Below are 18,226 nucleotides of genomic sequence, written 5' to 3'. Positions count from 1 at the left end.
AATCTCTAAATAATACATTTTGAATTTGCGACACTGTCAGCCTTACCCACTATCTTGTTGGTTATCACATTATCATTGGCTAACAAGCATTTCAAGCTTACAATGTCAGATGTCTCCCATAATCAGTCTGATAATAATTATTACTGTTAGACCTAAGTGTATAAAGTTATCTACAAATGCTAGAGATGGTTATTGTTTTTATTGCAATGATATGTACAGTGTGACATCTTCATCCTGTATACGACATCTTGCTAGAATAGCAATTCATTTCCTTTGAGTTGCAGTTTATAGTTGACTAAATTAAGTATGTATCATGTTTATTAAATAGGGATTTAGTTACTTAAATTGGGATTTAGTTACTTAAATTAAGGGTGGATGATCTTTTTAGCGAGGGTGACATTTAAAATGGGTAGAATTTACCTCACTTCATCCAATTGCCTAGCAAAATTACATCCATGATTACTAAACCTCAGTAGACTAGAGAAATAAATTATATATTCTGGTTCTCAAGTTTAACTAGAAACTGAGGAAATTTGGATTAGGTCCTCTACGGATCCATGGCAGCCAGCAGTTCAGCGCCTACCAGATCAGCACACCGGGAGACCATCCCCTACTATTTTGAATAGTGTAGTTCTTTAACATGCACTATATGCACACAGGACTAAATTTACATCCCATCCAAAGGATTAGGCAATGAGAGTAAAACGTCTTGCCTAAGGATGCAATCAGTATGGTAGAGATAGGCTTGAACACATGCCTACTAGTCTGATATTATCATTACTCACTTTCCAGTATGTACAGAATGTGAACACGATTCCCAGAACGCAACTGGCCCAATGTTGCTTAACTTCGGTGAAAACTGGTGTTTCAACGCAGTATGGCCATATATATAAACTCTGGGACTTCCTTCATTTTTTGTTTGACAATCCTTTAGTGTTATGCCTAAAAAAAATAATAACAATTTGGAACATCTGGAAACCTTAAATGCAAAACTAGACCTATGTATTTGTAATACCAGTCATGGAAAAAAAAATCCAGAAACAATAAAATACCATACAAATGATAATTTTAATCATAAATTACATACACCTATACAATTAAAAATGTACTTTCTATGATTCATAAATGATCATCTTCAAAATGACCCACTTGTAGTGACCTTTGCATGATTTTTTCTCCCTTAAATGTATTTAAAAGTATCCTACTGGACAAGGCATGGCACACTTCTTTGTAACCTTTAAAATGACATAGTACTTCATCCTTGTGTTATATTCTTGGTTTTCTAATTATCTTTGATGTTGACGCAACTATTTTTTATCATCTTATCGCAAAGATACAACAATCATTGATGGGTTATTGGCAATTTTTATTTTATCTAAACTTATTTCATCGCATTTGTTTGAAGAATATGGATGCGTGACAAAATGAATTGCAGATATGAATCAGCTAAGGTAACCCAGTACGTCTTTGGAGACGAGTAGAGGGTACCCCCCAGGATACTGGCGCACACATTATTGACAGGATGAGTCAGAACTTACTAAACATTCTGACACTAATATTGTAATCATTCTAAACACACACATTACAAGCAAATCAGTTTCTGTTAATAGAGTTGTGAAACCAATCTTTTTGGACTCAATTACTTTCCATTGCATACTTCTTTTTGTTCAAATCTTTTGGTTGTGCTATATTTCTTCTTCACTCCTCTGACAAATCATTGCCATATTTGTTTACTCTTTTTGGAACGAACTCCGACCTTTTTCAAACATTCACCCACTTTGGATTAACTTAAGATTAATTTAAAAACTCATTTATTTAGCAAATTTCAGGAGGCAAGCTCCTTTTAATTTTTAAAAATTACCTCAATATAAATGATTATTATTTAATTTACATGTTTGTTTATAAAAGTACAAATCCCAGTGTTTAGTTATTATTAACAAGGGTGTGATGCCTATTCTTTCAGCTATTATTTCTTTTGGGTAACATTTCTTTTTTTAATAAGCTATAGTATAAAGCTCTGTCTACACTATCAAATTAGTTTGACAGAAAAAGTGCGATGTACCCAAATATGGTAGTGATATTCCCAAATATGGTAGTGATATGACATCATCATGTCCATATATGGACACATCATAAACAGAGTACTTACATCAAATGTTTCATTCTCCATCAGAAATCTTTGTTTTTGTTTTCTAATCTTGAAATGATCCATTTTTTTTTTTATTGTGCTATAAAAATACACATCACCAATGATTGACAAGAACTATTTTTGTGTGTAAAATTTTAATTTCCGTTACTTTTGTTATATACTGCAATCAAAATGACTAGCAGGATCTACACATCTATCATTTAAATGGGTAACATGTTCACAGAAATTACTATCAATAGTTGGCTGTCTGTCTCAAAATCAATCACAGACAACATGTACAACCATCTATGTTGCCTGTGAAATCTATAATGGACATTTTAAATTATGTTTCAAAGATGTGTAATATATATATATAATAGCAATTAAGAAGACTCCCCAATTTTAAAATTTTGCAACCTTTTTCTTCTTTTTCTTTTTCTTGCCATCCTTCAGATTTGATTTATTCACTTTCTTAAATTTTTCTTGCATCATCTCTTCCTCTTCATTATTTTCTGCAGCATCGTTTGACATGTCAGGTACAGGTTTCTTGTTTGCTTGTATGTTGAACCTTTTATACACTACAAAAGGAGAGCAATGTGGTTATGTTTTAAACTAGCAATGTACCAGCAGTGCTGAATAGAGTCTGTAGGATAAATGTTATCGATGTGTTTAATAAAAAGACGACATTTTACCTTCAGGTAATGTGCGCAAGTCAAGAAGTCTAACGCCATCATTTTCACCTCCCAATGCCAATACAGTGGGTGAATTTGGATTACTACCTATGCAGTTGATTATATTCATCTTCATATCTTTTGAGATAACCAACGCTGGTTTATTATCCTGAAAATAATATAGATATATTTATATTATAAACACTCATTACATATTTTTTTCTCTCATCCGCAAAATGTGAAAAGCATAGTTCCTAGTAATCTGACCAATCGATGGTTAATTTAAACCGTCGCTTTTCGTTGGTCCACTTGGTTGCGTCCTAGTGGGAACCAAGTAACGCATTGTTGTACTTACTGTTATGTCCCATACTTTAACGTAGTGATCAGCTGATACTGTAGTTAGACAGTGTTGAGGTTCAGTTGACAGTGCAAGTCCTGTGACTGCTTTCTCATGTGCTTGTAGTGTGAACAGAGGTTTATCTAACCTGACATCAAGACTATATACAAAACCACCATCTGTACTTGCCTACAAATATCAATTCAAACATTGTATTTTAATCGCAAGAAAAACTTTAATACTTTTAAGCATTTTAAAGGTTGAAAGTAATTTGAATTATTTTCTATTTATTGCATAAAGCTCCATCTACACTTTCAAACTTTATGTGATGTACCCATATATGACATGATGATGTCATATCACTACCATATTTGGCACATCACACTTTTTTTTTCAAACTAGTTTGATAGTGTAGACAGAGCTTAACTATTCTTCTGCCTCAATACTGTCGCCTGTATTCTTAAACCGGACTTTAGTCGTAGTTCGAGCTAAAACTAAAAAAATGACGTCATTTTAATTCATAAACCGAACTTCAACTAAATCACCGACTAAATCAGGCCAACCTCGACTAAATCGAGACGGATTTTGATCGATTTTTTTAGTCCTGGAGGGGGCAGACTAAATGGTCGACTAAATGGTTTTTAAACGATGTTTATAAAAAACGTAACAGTCATTGAGTTTTTATATTGGCCAGATATTGAAGAATGAAATATCTATATTTATATTAGCTTAATTAAATATACATTGGTATAAATTATAATAATGAAAATCATCTTTATTTACAACTGTATACAAATTACATTATTTTCTTCGCGCAAGTCCGACTTGAGCTACGTCACGCCATAGCGACAATGGGAGATGCGGCAATTCACCACGCGATGGAATGTTTAGGGGGCCTAGCGCTTTCTTGTCACGCTATGAAGTTCGTGGTTCGTGGCGATCATACTTTGTTGGGGGCCTAGAAAATATAAAGTTACCGTACCGCCATGGTTCCTAAATATATTTTTAAGATTTTATTTGTTGTTAATCAAATATACTTCACTGTTAAATTAATACTGATATTGTTCTAATAATTAACAATTAAAATTATTTTTCATGTATATAGTCCTGATGCGTAAAAAGTGTTGTAAGAAATGGAAAGTGATATCAATGCGCAAAATTTCGTCTGCTCCTCAAATACTCTCTTGTCATTGGCCAATGTATAGCCTTTGTTACCCAGACGTGTGCAACTCGACTAAAAGCTCGACTTCATTAAGTCGAACTGCAAACTTCGACTACTTCATTTTTTAATCGAATTTGAAGTAATAGCTCGAACTACGACTTTTCCAAGTCGAACTTCGAACTAAGACTAAAGTCCGGTTTAAGAATACGGGCGTGTGTATTGGGTACAATTTAAACTTACTAAAAATGTGTTTGAATTTGAAGGATTCCAAAGAACTCGCTCAATTTCACCGTTTAAATTCCAAGACTTGGAACATTCATCTGGAACTCGACAATCGTATAAATTTACTATTCTGAAATTAAAAAAGATCAACAAATAAATTAAACAGACAGAGATGTTTTAATAAAAACACTTTCCCTAAAATTGTTGAAGTTTTGTAAAAATAATGCATATATATTACTTAATTAGTTTAAAAAAATTAAACCAGGTCATTCCTGGTCTTAAATGTACAATTTATGACAAAAAGAGAGAAAAAATGCACTACCTAAGTAGCTTGCATTGAATTTCTTATTGGGACTATCTAGGCCTAGCCTAGCTAGGATTAGTTTTGTAGGCCTAGCTGGTAAACAGCGCTAACGTAAATGTTATATAAATTGTACAAAAAGCAATTAAATTTTGGTGCAGGCTTTTGGTAAAATTTCAGATTTCAATCGCATGCACATATACTCTATGACATAGGTTTGTATGGCAGTATACTGTAGCGCCCCGTTCAACTTAATCTTTTAGATTAACATTACAAGAAATTGTTGCAAGGTTTGCATGGTGAAATCAATATGTTATACTACATATATTTAGTTTGAGAAACTCAATCGTTCTTTTCAGAACTAAGAAATATGTAGTGTACCGCAAACTTTATAGCAACATTACAAGAAATGTAATAATCACTGGTGTTTCAATTTTCACTGTCAATTTATTTACTTAAAAAACTAAAGGTTTTTATGCTTGGCTAAAAAAATTAATTAAATTATTGCAAACAAAATTAGGAATTGTCTAATAATACGCACTTATCAAATCCTCCGGACAACAATGTGTGCCCATCAGTCGCATGCCAATCAATAGTTTGAACTTTGTCGCTATGATGCCGTAAAGTAGATGCGACTTGTGTAGTACCAAGATCCCACAATGCAATAGTCTCATCTGTCGATGCACTCGCCAGAATGTGATTAAAATTGTGATTTGACGCCAGATCTAACACTGCACCAGAATGACCGATTTTTGGTTTTGTAGTCTTTTTCTACAAAAAGCAAAAAAAAAAAAATTACAAATTATATTTTTATATATAATTATATGTTAAAAATAACATTTTATTTACAATATGAAAAACTTAAAATGTATTTTATTTACCTCTTTTTTAGCCTTTTTCTTTTTTGATTGAGGTTCCCCTAATATAAAGGAGGGTTCTATTGCATCGATTAAGTCTAAGTCCCATAGTTCAATCACTGATGACATACTACCAATTGCAATCATGTTTCCTAAAAACATAAAATAAAAATACAATAATATTTATTTATAACAATGTTTCCGCCACATCTTTGTTAGCTACGGATGCCATCAAGGGCAAATATCTGCATATTAATAGACAATATAATATAAATACATACTAGAAATAATACCATTGTTTACAATTGAATGCAATTTTAAATCATTCTGAAGGGCAGAAAAGGGGTTAATATTGACATTTTAGGAGAGAAAGAGTGAATGGAGAACGGTAGAGTGGAGGAAGAGGGAGGTCTTAGCATGGAACCTGAGATGGGAGGAATTTTATGTTATTTCGAAGGGACAATGACCAAGTTCTAATGAAATGTCTCCTCAATTTTAAGCCCATATGTTTCCATACTATACACTTTAGGTGCCAGTCTCTTCATGATTTAGCCCATAGAAATCCATACTATACACTTTATGTGCCAGTCACCTCATGATTAAGCCCATAGCATTCCATACTATACACTTTTTAGGTGTCACTCTCTTCATGATAAGCCCATAGCATTCCATACTATATACTTTAGGTGTCAGTCTCCTCATGACTAAGCCCATAGCATTCCATACTCAACCTTTAGGTGCCAGTCTCTTCATAATTAAGCCCATAGCATTCCATACTATACATTTATGATACAGTATGTTAAGAAATTACAGGACTCCAATACCTGAAGAGCTACCTTGAATCCATTCCAATGACAGCGGAAATGATGATAATAACAAGTCATGATGGACGTAGAATACATGGTCTTCCTCATTATAAACTGCAAAATATTACAATACCACATTATTATTACCATACAAGTCAATAAGTAGTTTAGTATGCATTGGCTTTACACTTTGCGGTGCAGTAAAGCAAATTCTAGTCTAAATATCTACAACAGTCAATTACGTATTATACATTTTTCATTACATCATAATAGAACCCTATTAAGGGGACAACTTAAGGACTCAAACAAGTGACCCCTATTAAGGGGACAACTTAAGGACTCAAACAAGTGACCCCTATTAAGGGGACAACTTAAGGACTCAAACAAGTGACCCCTATTAAGGGGACAACTTAAGGACTCAAACAAGTGACCCCTATTAAGGGGATAACTTAAGGACTCAAACAAGTGACCCCTAATAGGGGGACAACTTAAGGACTCAAACAAGTGACCCCTATTAAGGGGACAACTTAAGGACTCAAACAAGTGACCCCTATTAAGGGGATAACTTAAGGACTCAAACAAGTGACCCCTATTAAGGGGATAACTTAAGGACTCAAACAAGTGACCCCTATTAAGGGGACAACTTAAGGACTCAAACAAGTGACCCCTATTAGGGGGACAACTTAAGGACTCAAACAAGTGACCCCTATTAGGGGGACAACTTAAGGACTCAAACAAGTGACCCCTAATAGGGGGGACAACTTAAGGACTCAAACAAGTGACCCCTAATAAGGGGACAACTTAAGGACTCAAACAAGTGACCCCTATTAAGGGGACAACTTAAGGACTCAAACAAGTGACCCCTATTAAGGGGACAACTTAAGGACTCAAACAAGTGTCCCCTATTAGGGGGACAACTTAAGGACTCAAACAAGTGACCCCTAATAGGGGGACAACTTAAGGACTCAAACAAGTGTCCCCTATTAGGGGGACAACTTAAGGACTCAAACAAGTGACCCCTAATAGGGGGACAACTTAAGGACTCAAACAAGTGACCCCTATTAAGGGGACAACTTAAGGACTCAAACAAGTGACCCCTAATAGGGGGACAACTTAAGGACTCAAACAAGTGACCCCTATTAAGGGGACAACTTAAGGACTCAAACAAGTGACCCCTAATAGGGGGACAACTTAAGGACTCAAACAAGTGACCCCTATTAAGGGGACAACTTAAGGACTCAAACAAGTGACCCCTAATAGGGGGACAACTTAAGGACTCAAACAAGTGACCCCTAATAGGGGGACAACTTAAGGACTCAAACAAGTGACCCCTATTAAGGGGACAACTTAAGGACTCAAACAAGTGACCCCTAATAGGGGGACAACTTAAGGACTCAAACAAGTGACCCCTAATAGGGGGACAACTTAAGGACTCAAACAAGTGACCCCTATTAAGGGGACAACTTAAGGACTCAAACAAGTGACCCCTAATAGGGGGACAACTTAAGGACTCAAACAAGTGACCCCTATTAAGGGGACAACTTAAGGACTCAAACAAGTGACCCCTAATAGGGGGACAACTTAAGGACTCAAACAAGTGACCCCTATTAGGGGGACAACTTAAGGACTCAAACAAGTGACCCCTAATAAGGGGACAACTTAAGGACTCAAACAAGTGACCCCTATTAGGGGGACAACTTAAGGACTCAAACAAGTGACCCCTATTAAGGGGACAACTTAAGGACTCAAACAAGTGACCCCTATTAAGGGGACAACTTAAGGACTCAAACAAGTGACCCCTATTAAGGGGACAACTTAAGGACTCAAACAAGTGACCCCTATTAAGGGGACAACTTAAGGACTCAAACAAGTGACCCCTATTAAGGGGACAACCTAAGGACTCAAACAAGTGACCCCTATTAAGGGGACAACTTAAGGACTCAAACAAGTGACCCCTATTAAGGGGACAACTTAAGGACTCAAACAAGTGACCCCTATTAAGGGGACAACTTAAGGACTCAAACAAATGACCCCAAATAAGGGGACAACTTAAGGACTCAAACAAGTGACCCCTATTAAGGGGACAACTTAAGGACTCAAACAAGTGACCCCTATTAAGGGGATAACTTAAGGACTCAAACAAGTGACCCCTATTAAGGGGACAACTTAAGGACTCAAACAAGTGACCCCTATTAAGGGGATAACTTAAGGACTCAAACAAGTGACCCCTATTAAGGGGATAACTTAAGGACTCAAACAAGTGACCCCTATTAAGGGGACAACTTAAGGACTCAAACAAGTGACCCCTATTAAGGGGACAACTTAAGGACTCAAACAAGTGACCCCTATTAAGGGGACAACTTAAGGACTCAAACAAGTGACCCCTATTAAGGGGATAACTTAAGGACTCAAACAAGTGACCCCTATTAAGGGGACAACTTAAGGACTCAAACAAGTGACCCCTATTAAGGGGATAACTTAAGGACTCAAACAAGTGACCCCTAATAGGGGGACAACTTAAGGACTCAAACAAGTGACCCCTATTAAGGGGACAACTTAAGGACTCAAACAAGTGACCCCTAATAGGGGGACAACTTAAGTACTCAAACAAGTGACCCCTAATAGGGGGGACAACTTAAGGACTCACACAAGTGACCCCTATTAAGGGGACAACTTAAGGACTCAAACAAGTGACCCCTAATAGGGGGACAACTTAAGGACTCAAACAAGTGACCCCTAATAGGGGGACAACTTAAGGACTCAAACAAGTGACCCCTAATAGGGGGACAACTTAAGGACTCAAACAAGTGACCCCTATTAAGGGGACAACTTAAGGACTCAAACAAGTGACCCCTATTAAGGGGATAACTTAAGGACTCAAACAAGTGTCCCCTAATAGGGGGACAACTTAAGGACTCAAACAAGTGACCCCTATTAAGGGGACAACTTAAGGACTCAAACAAGTGACCCCTAATAGGGGGGACAACTTAAGGACTCAAACAAGTGACCCCTAATAAGGGGACAACTTAAGGACTCAAACAAGTGACCCCTATTAAGGGGACAACTTAAGGACTCAAACAAGTGACCCCTAATAAGGGGACAACCTAAGGACTCAAACAAGTGACCCCTATTAAGGGGACAACTTAAGGACTCAAACAAGTGACCCCTAATAAGGGGACAACTTAAGGACTCAAACAAGTGACCCCTATTAAGGGGACAACTTAAGGACTCAAACAAGTGACCCCTAATAGGGGGACAACTTAAGGACTCAAACAAGTGACCCCTAATAGGGGGGACAACTTAAGGACTCAAACAAGTGACCCCTAATAAGGGGACAACTTAAGGACTCAAACAAGTGACCCCTATTAAGGGGACAACTTAAGGACTCAAACAAGTGACCCCTAATAAGGGGACAACCTAAGGACTCAAACAAGTGACCCCTATTAAGGGGACAACTTAAGGACTCAAACAAGTGACCCCTAATAAGGGGACAACTTAAGGACTCAAACAAGTGACCCCTATTAAGGGGACAACTTAAGGACTCAAACAAGTGACCCCTAATAGGGGGACAACTTAAGGACTCAAACAAGTGACCCCTAATAGGGGGACAACTTAAGGACTCAAACAAGTGACCCCTAATAGGGGGACAACTTAAGGACTCAAACAAGTGACCCCTAATAGGGGGACAACTTAAGGACTCAAACAAGTGACCCCTATTAGGGGGACAACTTAAGGACTCAAACAAGTGACCCCTAATAGGGGGGACAACTTAAGGACTCAAACAAGTGACCCCTAATAAGGGGACAACTTAAGGACTCAAACAAGTGACCCCTATTAAGGGGACAACTTAAGGACTCAAACAAGTGACCCCTAATAAGGGGACAACCTAAGGACTCAAACAAGTGACCCCTATTAAGGGGACAACTTAAGGACTCAAACAAGTGACCCCTAATAAGGGGACAACTTAAGGACTCAAACAAGTGACCCCTATTAAGGGGACAACTTAAGGACTCAAACAAGTGACCCCTAATAGGGGGACAACTTAAGGACTCAAACAAGTGACCCCTAATAGGGGGACAACTTAAGGACTCAAACAAGTGACCCCTATTAAGGGGACAACCTAAGGACTCAAACAAGTGACCCCTATTAAGGGGACAACTTAAGGACTCAAACAAGTGACCCCTATTAAGGGGACAACTTAAGGACTCAAACAAGTGACCCCTATTAAGGGGACAACTTAAGGACTCAAACAAATGACCCCAAATAAGGGGACAACTTAAGGACTCAAACAAGTGACCCCTATTAAGGGGACAACTTAAGGACTCAAACAAGTGACCCCTATTAAGGGGACAACTTAAGGACTCAAACAAGTGACCCCTAATAGGGGGACAACTTAAGGACTCAAACAAGTGACCCCTAATAGGGGGACAACTTAAGGACTCAAACAAGTGACCCCTAATAGGGGGACAACTTAAGGACTCAAACAAGTGACCCCTATTAAGGGGATAACTTAAGGACTCAAACAAGTGACCCCTAATAGGGGGACAACTTAAGGACTCAAACAAGTGACCCCTATTAAGGGGACAACTTAAGGACTCACACAAGTGACCCCTAATAGGGGGACAACTTAAGTACTCAAACAAGTGACCCCTAATAGGGGGGACAACTTAAGGACTCACACAAGTGACCCCTATTAAGGGGACAACTTAAGGACTCAAACAAGTGACTCCAAATAGGGTTTATGCATTTATTTACTTTTAAAACATATATCATTATTTCACAGGAATAGCAGTGTCCCAAAAGGAGGGGCTCTACTTTATTTAATGCTTACCATAGATATCTAAATTACTGTAATCTTCTTCTGCTCGGCCAACAACTAAAAGATTATCTGAAGGTTTGATAGCTACATCATCTGCCTCATTGTCACTACCCTATGAAATTAAAATCATCTTTATATAACAAAAGCTCTGTGGCTTAAACAATAATTATTTATTTAACAATGTTTACAAGCCATTATTCTTGTAGTTTCAAGGTACAGGACTGCAACACCAGTGGTGTAACACAAAGGGTAAAGGCCCCTGGTTTGCACTGCTTTGGACTGCTCATGCTCTTTGCCCTTGGGTACCAGTGAGCGCTCATAGCCATTACTCCACTGTGCAACACCCTCATTTACGCAACGCAAATCAGAAACAACAGTTTGGATGGTTCATCATATCGTGATTGGTCAAATTGCTTGTGGCCCGCTAACTTCCTTGTGATGCGTCCAAGCAGGAACAAAGCTTTACCTGGTCTTTTAATGTCATATATGGATCTTCTTTGTTGTCGGCAAATATTGCCAATCCAGCCAATGTATCCGTTATTCCACTACTTCCTGAGAGATACAAATTATGTTAACATTAATCTGAAAGAAATTCTGAATTTAGAACTAGACCAGCTGCAGTTTACAAGGTCTAGTGACCAGCAGTTTACAAGGTCTAGTTCTGGGTCTAGTACAAACAACTTTAGTCTCATTTTATGCTTGGTACAGCAAATTACTAGCATTTGTTGCCATCTACAGACTCAACAATGATATGCACTTTATTATACAGACTCTCTGAAAAAAAAGAAAATCTCCCATAACCAGACTTTTCTCATTAAAAACACATTCTGAATACAAGAATTTATGGAAAACCAGACATATTAGTCCAGCCCAAAAGAGTATGGTTTTAGGAGAGTTTAAAATCAGGTAATTTTTAAAATCTAGTTTTGGCTATATAATAGGTTTGATGAGGGGTTGTACCTGTTGCTTCATCATACTTATGCATTTCATAGTCTGCTAACTCCCCATCCTTCTCAGGAGTTTTACTCTCCCCTGTCTCATCGCCGCTCATGTCCATGTCACTCTCATCTTCGGATTCAAGCTTCTCAATCTCGTCATCTCCTAGATCTTCCAATTGTTCTTTGGTTGATTTAATTAAACTCTCCAACTGTTCTTTACTTAAGGTTACCTGAAAGTAGTAGTGGTGATAATTTAGCATAGCTTTGCCTAGAAACTACTCTACTGCGGAAAAAATATGTAAACATTATCGTGTTGTATTTAGTTGCTAAATATTATTATTAACAATACATAAAACACATTACAAAGTACCTTATCTGGGTCTGCTTTGGCAACTCCTCTTTGAATCCACTTCAGGCATGTTATCACAGTCTTCATTTTTCTGTAATAATAAATTATTTTTTAAAAAAACATATTAAATACTAGTACAGTAGTTAGTACAACAAATGTTGAAACAATAATAAAATAACAAATAATAACAATCAATACAATGTTACTCACCAAAAAAGGGCCAACCAAGGCTTATTAGAAATAATAGTAGGCCCTACCCTACTATTACTACTAGCCTAGCCGCTATAGTACATTAGTACAATTAACAATTATTTATGTTATGCGCGATTTGAACGATTTGCGCAATTTGAAACTGCGCAAAAAAATCCTTGCGCAATTTGAAATTGCGCAAAGAATTCTTGCGCAATTTAAAATTGCGCAAGGATTTTTTTGCGCAATTTGAAATTGCGCAATCAACTTGCGCAATTTCAAATTGCGCAAGAAAATCTTTGCGCAATTTTAAATTGCGCTGCACAATTTGTAAATTGCGCAAGATAGTTCTTGCGCAAAATGACACCTTTGCGCAATTTGAAAACGAACTGTAAATTTTCAAATTGCGCAACAAAATTCTACCAGACAATCGGTATTTTAATAATTTATTGGAAACTAAATAACTCAAAATAAAACATAATAAATGCGAAGATAACATGTGTATAATAAATACATAACATTTATTATTACAATTAAATAATATTATCACTGTAACTTGAAATAAATCAAAATAAATGTAAAAATTAAGTTTTTAATATTAGTTTAAGCTAGGCCATGTAACCTAGTCAGTATCAGTAGTCCAGACCCTAGCTAGGCTAGAGTAGTATAGCCGGCCGGCCGCGCCACGCCCGCCTGGTGGAACACCACCGCTTCGTTTTCCTTCGTCGGTTCTTCGACGGTATGCTAACTTATAACAATATTTGCACTACTAAAATAAGGAAATGCGATATTTATCTTTAATTTTGAATCATTCTTAGAAATTACTATAAAATATGGGTGTGCATGATTTCACAATCTGTCGAAAAACCTTGCGCAATTTGCAGATTACTTGCGCAATTTAATACGTTGCTTGCGCAATTTGAAACACATGTTTCAGTTCAAATTGCGCAAGGATTTTTTTTGCGCAATTTCAAATTGCGCAAATCGTTCAAATCGCGCATAACATTTATATCTTATGCATTCTTAATTATCGATTGACCTTGTCAGTTTATAAGGTAATATTGCAGTTGGTCGTTTCGTCCTTTTTCAAGTACTCTACACCTCCTTATGCCGCGCACACGTCACACTCACAGACAGTAGACAGAACATTTAGATAGTAGGCCTAGCCTAAAGATTAAATGCAGGAACACAGAAAAAGCCCTTGATGTATCGTGATTAGTTAAAATTTATATTATCATTATTTACTATAGAATAATAATGCACAAACATGTTTTCAAAATGTTTATAACGAGTTTATTAACAATGTATTTACCAACCTGTCCCTTTTATTCTGTTTCCCGTGTGCGTTTTTTTTAAATGTAAAAGCGACCTCAACGGCGACACAAATTAAGATCTAATATTCGGGGTAGGGGGAGGGAAGTTCCCTCTCACCACCACACCACCACCACAATTCAAAGCTTGTAAATAAATAATATTGATTCTTTCTTATTAATTTTGATCGGTTACCGTATGTAGTGTAAAAAACACGAAATATAAAACGAGTTGCTGATATAGGACCTACTCTGCATGATTATATTTATGTTTGACGTGTCATAAATATTAGGTCACGTGATGATTTCGTCATAGGAGAGATTGGCTGGCAAGAGACACACGAGCAGTAATTTAGTATGGAGCCATCTAAATCAGATATTCACACCATATTTAAACGTTTAAAGTCTATTAAATCAAACAAGGTACTTTATTAATACATTAATATTTGTAGATATATTGTATTTGTTCATCAGAATACTGCTGGACGCCGGTATATAAGCTAATCTAAGCTAGGAAGTAGGCCTGGCCGGTGTCTGTGTGTGTGTGGTGGCCAAAAGGAGAGGGCAGTCGAGTGAGCAGCTGGAAGGAAATGGATTGCCTCGGAGGTCTGGGAAAAATACCTGCCTAGGGACAATTTTGTTGATTATTCTAAAGTTCTTAGTAGGCTAGACCGCATTTCAAGTTCAATTGTATTTTGTAGGCCTAAATTTAGGCTAATTAAAATTGTTTATAGGCCGGGCCTCCTCCTAAGAAGGGTAGATGTACCAATTTGCGGTTAGGTAAAAAAGGTCAAATCATTCATTATTACGTTAAATGTGTTATTCTATAGTTTCAAGTGAATACAACAATTGTCAATTACCGTATTAATAATATATATCCTTTATTAAAATACATAAAAAAATAAACAATGGCCACTTAATTAATAATAATTCGTTAAATACTAAGGACGGCACCAGTTTGCGGTACCCAGTTTGCGGTACCCAATTTGCGGTAATACTTTTAATTGATACGCCACTCGAGTTTGGTCACGTGACTGAGAATGTTCAACTTTTAAACGTAAACATGATGGTATTGTAGTGTTTAAAAACATAAATAAAACACAAAAATTCATATTTATTAATTCTTGTTTATTACCTCCGCCAAGGAGGTTATGTTTTCACCCCTGTATGTTTGTGTGTGTCTGTGAACAGCCTGGAGGCCACAGTTTTCATCCGAATCCGGCCAAATTTGGCCAAAAAAGCTTGGACGAGTTCGAATTTAAGGGGAAAAGGTCATTGGTCAAGGTCACAACTAACAAAAAACTATTTTACTGCCTAGGCCTAGATACCAAAGTTTTTAACCAATTCTCAACTTAGCCACAATGATCAATGACACATCATATAATTGTGGTTAAATTTTGAAGGGTCAGGGTCAAAGATCAAGGTCCACAAAAAAAAAAAAAATAATAATAACAAAAAAAACCCTCAGTGGGACTTGAACCAGCGATCTCAACTGTGAGAGGCTGGATACATAACCATTACACCACACTGTCATCCACAACTTTGTAGTGTGCAGTTAGCCTATTTACACTTAAAACTAATAAAAAAAATGTTTTAAAAAAATATTCAGAGGCATTTTATGTAGGGGAATTTTACAGTAGGTGGAGGTTTGTACTCTCGGAGTACCCTCTAGTTATGTTTAAAATTAATTGAAAATATGTTTACATTTACATTTAATGTGACAATGAAAAAATATTAATTAAAAACCAACCTACCGCTGATTGGATCAGGCCACATGGCTGGTCCAATTAGCTGGTTTTTCTTCTACATCCCATAATACTAATAGTAAGACAATCGTACAATGGACTAGTCTATGAGGTATTTTATTTATTGAGATATTGTGAAATGCAGTTTGTAGGTATATCACGTCACTATGTGACTTACCTACATGTAAGTGAAGGGTACCCCCTTTCTTCAGTTCGCACTAAAGACATGAAATTTTCCACATGGAGTCAAGAGGTCATTCATTGTTTTGATGGCTAGCGATGAAATAGCTTAGGGAATTATAAAATAAACGATTGTAACTTTGAAAGAATATATTAAAGGTACTACTAACATGAAAAATAATTAATAGTTGTGAATAAATAATAAATTACATTAATTAATAAATGAATTAACCGCTAATTGGTACATCTACCCTAGGCCTATTTCTATATCATCCTATTTTATAAAAATTAAAGTGGTTTCAAACATCTTTATTCTATAATATAAAACAGTATTTTTTTAAAAACATTTTTACAGTACACACTCCAGTTCATGATATGAATTTGGTTTTTTTTCTCAGTTATGTTTTGACTGTCGTAGTAACAATCCAACTTGGGCTAGTGTGACGTATGGAGTGTTTCTATGTATAGATTGCTCAGCTGTTCACCGATCACTTGGTGTTCATTTGACCTTCATTAGGTATGTTTATCATTGTTTACTTTTATATATGAGGATGTGAGCCTGGATAACATGTTATATTATATGATAGGTACTGTTTACTTTTTAGTTATTTAAAAAAATTATATTACTTTTCTTTTTATTAAGATCTACACAATTAGATACATCATGGACTTGGCCTCAACTGAGGGCTATGCAAGTTGGTGGCAATGCCAATGCAGTAAGTACAATTTACCTTAAAAGGAACTTACTGTAGGTAGGAATAGTTTCTTTTAATGTATTTAGGTACATGTCGGCAAGAATTAGCAATCAGTAAATTATTCACTGTCCTATTTTGTGAACCAGTTCACCAGGGTAACCCCTTACTCATCTCGAATAATGATCTGGGTTTTTTAAGTTGCACACGGATTAACTGTGCACACTGGACCTAAAGTTTATAGTCCTTATACAAGATGATTTTTTTCCATCATCAGAACTAGGAGTCGGTCTCGAACCCCATGCCAATATTGTCGGCTCTTTAGATACGGTAAACGGCGCCCCTGCCCTAACCACTTGGCCATTGGAGTCACTTAAATAGAAGTAATGTTTTCCCAAAACCTTGGAACTTTTTGCAAGTTTTGCTAATACCATTTTGATTTAGATTTATGCCTATTTTATTTGCGTCTTCAGAATGTAGCTCTTATTCTCAAATTTATATATAAAAATTAATGAAAGTGTGTAGCATGGTTGAAACGTAGATGACGAGTACAGCAGCAGTGAGGTCAGCTGATATTAAATGTTTGTCAATGACGGCCATGTGGACACAAGAACAGTAACATTAACATTGAGATCCAGCCACTGATACCCACAGCATTGTCATTTTGTCAGTAATTTGCCTTTGGATTTGTATTTGTTAATATTACGATTGTTTCATTTTTTAGACAGCATTCTTCAGACAACATAACTGCTTGACAAATGATGCTAATGCCAAATACAACAGCAGAGCAGCTCAGTTGTACAAGGATAAAGTTAAACAACAAGCTAGTGCTGCTATGAGGAAATATGGAACAGAAGTAAGTCAATGGTGCTCTCGTTATAATTTGAAACCATTGGAATTTACCTTTGAATATAGAGCCATTACATTAAAGATTCCATCACTCCAAATATTGTTAACACTTTTTGACATTGATTAATTATTAAAGACCTTTTCCACTAAAAAGTTCCAGTCCATTGAGTATAAATATTAATAATATATATACTTATTAAAGATGCTTTAAAACGTTGGTTTTACAGAATCCTTTCAATTAGAAGAACTTATTTTCATTAAATGAAACCTACCAAGAACAAGACATGTATTCAATTATATACTATTGTGTAATTAACCTATTCATCTAAAGCTCTGTCTACACTATCAAACTAAAGTCCCAAATATGGTAGTGATATGACATCATCATGTCCATATATGAGCATATCACATTTTTGTCACATAAAGTTTGATAGTGGAGACAAACCTTAAGGATTCCATCCTGTTAACATCCCTCATCATTTTCTCTCCCTATTTTAGTTACATATTGAGGAAATTGCCCACATGTACTCTCCAGATAAGAAGGAAGGAGACTTTTTTCAAGAGCTTACAAAAGTTGATGAAAAGGCATCTTTCATCCAAAATACAACGACCAGTGTCCCAATAAACAATGGCAAAACACAAGCAGGTAAAAAACTTGTTAAGCTTAAATC

The 18,226-nt window shown here is 36.4% G+C and overlaps 2 protein-coding genes across 4 annotated transcripts in view; one reads left to right on the top strand and one right to left on the bottom strand.

The window, feature by feature from the left end:
* Window positions 1-1,102: 1,102 nt before the first annotated feature.
* LOC140039733 (periodic tryptophan protein 1 homolog) lies at window positions 1,103-14,126 on the bottom strand. The gene is made up of 12 exons (XM_072085347.1): window positions 14,096-14,126; window positions 12,612-12,681; window positions 12,264-12,471; window positions 11,770-11,855; window positions 11,316-11,415; window positions 6,503-6,598; window positions 5,703-5,830; window positions 5,363-5,592; window positions 4,539-4,650; window positions 3,155-3,325; window positions 2,821-2,968; window positions 1,103-2,706 (listed from the first exon to the last, which is right to left on the bottom strand). The coding sequence occupies exons 2-12, from the start codon at window positions 12,675-12,677 to the stop codon at window positions 2,531-2,533; spliced, it is 1,521 nt and encodes a 506-aa protein (XP_071941448.1). The 5' UTR covers window positions 12,678-12,681; window positions 14,096-14,126; the 3' UTR covers window positions 1,103-2,530.
* A 279-nt stretch (window positions 14,127-14,405) lies between these two features.
* Window positions 14,406-18,226, top strand: part of LOC140040608 (ADP-ribosylation factor GTPase-activating protein 2-like) — a 54,752-nt gene continuing 50,931 nt past the window's right edge. For all 3 annotated transcript variants that reach the window (XM_072086664.1, XM_072086665.1, XM_072086663.1), the window contains exons 1-5: window positions 14,406-14,512; window positions 16,413-16,531; window positions 16,658-16,730; window positions 17,431-17,562; window positions 18,054-18,201. In XM_072086664.1, the coding sequence (XP_071942765.1) occupies window positions 14,447-14,512; window positions 16,413-16,531; window positions 16,658-16,730; window positions 17,431-17,562; window positions 18,054-18,201 (538 nt within the window). In that variant the 5' untranslated portion in view covers window positions 14,406-14,446. The remainder of the gene's footprint in view (window positions 14,513-16,412; window positions 16,532-16,657; window positions 16,731-17,430; window positions 17,563-18,053; window positions 18,202-18,226) is intronic.

Source organism: Antedon mediterranea, chromosome 2 (assembly GCF_964355755.1).
Source record: "Antedon mediterranea chromosome 2, ecAntMedi1.1, whole genome shotgun sequence".
In the NCBI taxonomy this organism is placed as follows: Eukaryota; Metazoa; Echinodermata; class Crinoidea; order Comatulida; family Antedonidae; genus Antedon; species Antedon mediterranea.
Note: the sequence above shows the minus strand (reverse complement) of the source record. Positions and strands in the feature narration are given on the sequence as shown.

Bases quoted from the DNA above. Each gene is read 5' to 3' on its own strand.
- LOC140039733 (XM_072085347.1), bottom strand. From the start codon at position 12,677: ATGAAGACTGTGATAACATGCCTGAAGTGGATTCAAAGAGGAGTTGCC. The intron at 6,599-11,315 runs GTAAGCATTAAA...AATATTTTGCAG, and splicing joins CAGTAATTTAGATATCTATG to TTTATAATGAGGAAGACCAT. The intron at 2,707-2,820 runs GTAAAATGTCGT...CTCCTTTTGTAG, and splicing joins CTTGCGCACATTACCTGAAG to TGTATAAAAGGTTCAACATA.